The following is a 4,483-nucleotide window of genomic DNA, read 5'->3' as shown; positions in this document are numbered from 1 at the left end:
TTTTTTTTTTGATAAGACTTCCAATAGGAAATGTTAACTGCACCTGTGACCTGACCAGAGCGTCCTTTGGCCTATGGGAGCCTTGGCACCTTTGTGGGACCTATGGTCCGACCTCCCCACGTGAAGTGACACGTTAATTGCTGTGGACCTATATGTACGGGGTGGAATCCCCACCTACGTGTCGGCGATAACGTGCGGATGTAAACTGTAAAGCAATCCCCACCCACCCGGGGCCGGGGCCCGCTCGGGCCTTCCAAGTTCCGAGTAGCGCGGGCACAGAAGATAAAGGGTAAAATCGTACAAAAAAAATTAGGATATTATTAAAACATCGAAGGATAAAATTGTAATTTCATTGGAATGACATTTAACTGCAGGGGGGCCTGGACTAAAGCTATTACGTGGCGTCCCGGGGTGCTTCGCGTAAAGATAAAAAGCCGCCTTCTCCACTTCTCGAAGCAAAGAAACGCCGCAGCCAAAAACCCTCCCCGAGCTTCGGATACACACTCTCTCTCTGTAACACATCTTATTCCCCAAACTCCCAAGCCAGGCTCTCTAAAATGGAAATTATAGAGGACTGCAACTGCAAGGAGGAGACAGAATCTGTAAATCTCCTCCTCTCCCTTTCTCATATGAGCCTTTGATACCTCTCTCCATTTCCTCGACGGAGAAGAGACAGAGCTACGGTGGATTTTTCAGGGACGAAATCTGCCGGCATGAGACCCGAAGAAACGACTACCGGTCTCCACTGGACAAACCTCTAGATCAACTCACTGACGAAGACATTTCACAGCTAACTCGCGAGGATTGCCGTCGATACCTAAAAGAAAAAGGTTCCATTCGCTTTTCCTCTCTCTTTTTCTCGATTTCTCGATTTCTTCTTTCCTTTCTACTATTTACACTCAAACCACAGGGAAGTCAAAAAGAAATTCTTTAAAAAATATAGAACCAGAACCAACTGGTTTATTACCGACACGTGCCCGTTTTCTCACCCAGGAATGCGTCGTCCTTCTTGGAACAAATCGCAAGCGATCCAGCAAGTCATCTCCCTAAAATCGCTGCTAGAGATCAGATCTGATTCCGGCGCCGGTATCCGCCAAACTGTCGTGTCTTCTCAGCCGGAAAATCCACCACATCAGGTGAGTTTACTGCACGGAATCACCTAGTGGCACTAATTTTCTTACTTTACTTTACCGAAGCAATTTTTTTCATCATCACTGAGACATCATCACATATAATAAAGTGCACACTACATCTGCTCTGGTTCTCTATCCACTCTTTTTGATTAATACTATTATTTTACTACTAATGGACTCATAAAATAACAAAGAAAGAACGAAGAAATAAGTAGACACAGTTGGTCTTCGTTCCTCGAAGTGGAAATTCTGCTTCTTCAGTGTTTCTAATTAAAAGTAGTTAATGGGCACCAATTTACACTTTCCAGATCCCTCATGTACCGGCTGTTGAAGAGCACGCTGTTGAAGAGCATGTTTCGTATCGGCGAAAAGACCCTCCGAAATCCTCTTTCTCCGGCGATGTTTCGGCTCGTCTCCCCTCCACCCATAATAACAAAGCCATCCCTCCCACACCAACCAGGTCATCTTCCCCGCTTTATGTATTCTCTTTTGTCATTTTATTATCTTACTTTATGATTTTCATCTTCTTCTACTGGTTTCTCCATATCCTTTTTTTCTGATGATCTGGTTTTAATGCTAACTTGGATTGTGCTTTGAACAACTCCACTGATATTGTCATCTGGGGCATTGTAGATTCCTGCTTCCTGCCTAATGTAGGAAGGGCAGTTATTAATTGTTACAGCCTCTTGGTCATAAATGTGATATAAGCAGATTGATTATTATGTAAGGGAGTGGAAGTTCGACAGCCCATCATGCTGTACTGTGGTCTCCTTTAACTAGATATTTTATGACGGAAGCTTACCTGTTGATTGTGGCATGGTGTTATTCAATTGTTGTCGTAATTTGACATATGAGAGCTCCTGGCCCGGGAGGGACCGACAAATTTTGTGGATCACTACACTTCCTTGTGGTGCTCAAGTTATTTCTGTTTCCTGCGCTTACTGTGCTCTGTCGCAAACACCTTAAACTTTCCAAACAAACCAGGTTCAGTGTGAAAACTAATATAGGCTTAACAGATAAAGAGGGATATGGTAATGCCAGAGAACTCCATTGGTGGAATTTCAGACTGTCATCCATTATAGTTGCCTTTATTAAATGAACTGTTGTAGTTTTGGGTTATTGTTTAGTAATGGATTTATTTTTCCCTAACACCCCCTACTGCACCCAAACTAAAATATCCCCATCTCCTTTATATTCTGGCCAAGACTAAGACAGACACGTAGATGGTGCCACTGTTGAACTAGGTTAAAATCCTGGAGCTTCTAGGGATTATTTGATTGTTTGGGCATGGATCATTATATTAGTTGAGAATCAGAGATTAGGGAATGATTTGACTTGTCAGTAATGACAAAGGTCTTTCTTATTTATAAGACGATTACAATAAATCAAATAAGAAAAGTAGGGTAACGTTGACTAAGCATCTCTATCTACCAGACCCAAAAATAGAACTAACTACGGTCATCTCAACAATATTGTTTCATTTAGTGCAGCAACAAAGATGTGCTACAATAGAATGAAAGTATCTTAATTCTATAGGGAGAACATGGCTATGCCGTGCTATTAAATCTTAACAAATCATGGACCATGCATCTTTAGGGCCTATTCTTATAGGGAATATTGTTTAAGAAACTATAATTTTTACATCCTTTATTGATGTAAAAATCACCATATTTTATTGGATTACTTTTAAATGGACTAACATTCAATCCATTTCACATTGCATTCAAATGGTATCAGATTTAGAGAAAGTGTAGCTTAAGAAGATTTCTCGACTTTGATGTGCATTAAATTGTAAGCATGAAAGAATCTCCAAGTGGTACAAGGTGCGGAAAACATGTAAGCTGGAAGTTCCTTTCTATCTTAATTGAATCTCTTAAATAGAAAAAATTAGCATCCAGTAGAGGATCTATTAAAAAAAAAAAAAAAAAATGTGTCTTGATGTCAAATGCTGCTTATAGATAAACTTTGGTATACAAATTAAAGTATGGCATTTGTCTCTTAATGGCTTAATGACATGAGAAAAGAATGGGGCCATTAATATTTACAAATAGGGTAAAGGTTTCCTAAACAGTCCACTTAGGAAGCCTAACCTAAATAACCTTAATATTTGTCACATGGCAGATTGGATGGGGCTCCAATTTTGTGGATCGGTGGACCCATAGGTCCCCTGCTCGTGTCAAGTTTCGGCCCAAGTGGAGTTTGCCATGTGGCAAAATAGAGATTTGAATATCCAGGACAATGGGAGAGTTCATAATGTTGGTTGGAGTACCATGCACGTGGACAGATGTACATGGGGATGTATGCTAATGCATGAGAATATTTGAATGAACTGGGGTCTAAAATTTGACATGGGGCTTAGACCATTTCCTCCCTTTCCAACAGCTAAAATTGCTTAAAATGGTGGGCTGTTTAGGAAACCCTTCCTAAATTGGGCCATGTAATTGCAATTTTCCCTTATATTCCAGTGGTTCCATTTACTCCTCGATGTATTCAGCCCCATAAATTTATTGAAATAGAACACGATCATGAGTGAGGTCATCAAAACCGTAATTTGGAATTTTGGAGTAGCATTTTTTCTTGCAATTAGAGCTAGGCAACCTAACTTTTGGCAGGATATGTGGTACAGTTGAGTAGACTGAAAATCTCAAATTTTAGATTATTTTTTGCATACAGGATTCTGGGTATGCCTTTTTTTTTTATATATAATTCTGGACATTCTAGTTATGGAGGTGACATTTAGGCATATGGAAACGATTAAATATTTACAAGTTCATGATTTGATGGTTCTAAGGTCCTAATCTTTGGTTTTTCGAGGAAAGGTTGTCTTTAAATATTTGTTCAGCTGAACCTATTCTGGGAGAAAGTAAGCTGTTTTTAATAGGAGGTTGAATCCTACATAGAACTTGTGATGGTGAAGAAACCACATGAAATAAATTTGAGAAGCACACCACATGCCTCATTGTTCTTTTAATTAGAACAAGTTCTCTGCCCTAGAAGTAGCATAAAACGAAATAATCTGTAGTTCTGTACCCAACTTTGGGAAGCCAGTGTGAGAACGCATATTAGAGTCCGAGAGAGTTCAGTCTCTGCTAAAAGTTGGGACTGTCTGCAATCCACCCCTATCGGGACTCTTCGGGAGGACATGAACCAGGTCGTTGCCCATGCATCATTTATTTCAAAAATTAAAAGGAAAATCTTAGAATTTGTCATTGTTCTAGATTCCAAGTTTTATTTTAGATGGTACACTATAGACCTGGGGAGTGGGAAAGTAAAAGTTACTTCAAAAATTAAATGAAAAATCTTTGAATTTGTCATGTTCTAGATTCCTTTTTTTTTTTTTTTTTTTTTTT

General features: G+C 39.5%; 1 protein-coding gene across 3 annotated transcripts in view; it reads left to right on the top strand.

Moving 5' to 3' along the window:
* The first annotated feature begins 441 nt into the window (after positions 1-441).
* LOC122091788 (protein TIFY 4B-like) overlaps positions 442-4,483 on the top strand; it is a 7,810-nt gene continuing 3,768 nt past the window's right edge. For 2 of the 3 annotated variants that reach the window (XR_006144014.1, XM_042661926.1), the window contains exons 1-3: positions 443-830; positions 994-1,136; positions 1,442-1,593. Coding sequence is in view for 2 of the 3 variants with exons in the window: in XM_042661926.1 (XP_042517860.1) it covers positions 996-1,136; positions 1,442-1,593 (293 nt within the window). In the remaining variant the exon portion in view is untranslated. Of the gene's footprint in view, positions 831-993; positions 1,137-1,441; positions 1,594-4,483 lie in introns of all 3 variants that reach the window. The other variant, XM_042661927.1, reaches the window with a different exon arrangement.

This window comes from Macadamia integrifolia, chromosome 10, assembly GCF_013358625.1.
Source record: "Macadamia integrifolia cultivar HAES 741 chromosome 10, SCU_Mint_v3, whole genome shotgun sequence".
NCBI lineage: Eukaryota > Viridiplantae > Streptophyta > Magnoliopsida > Proteales > Proteaceae > Macadamia > Macadamia integrifolia.
This window is presented reverse-complemented; position numbering and strand designations above follow the sequence as displayed.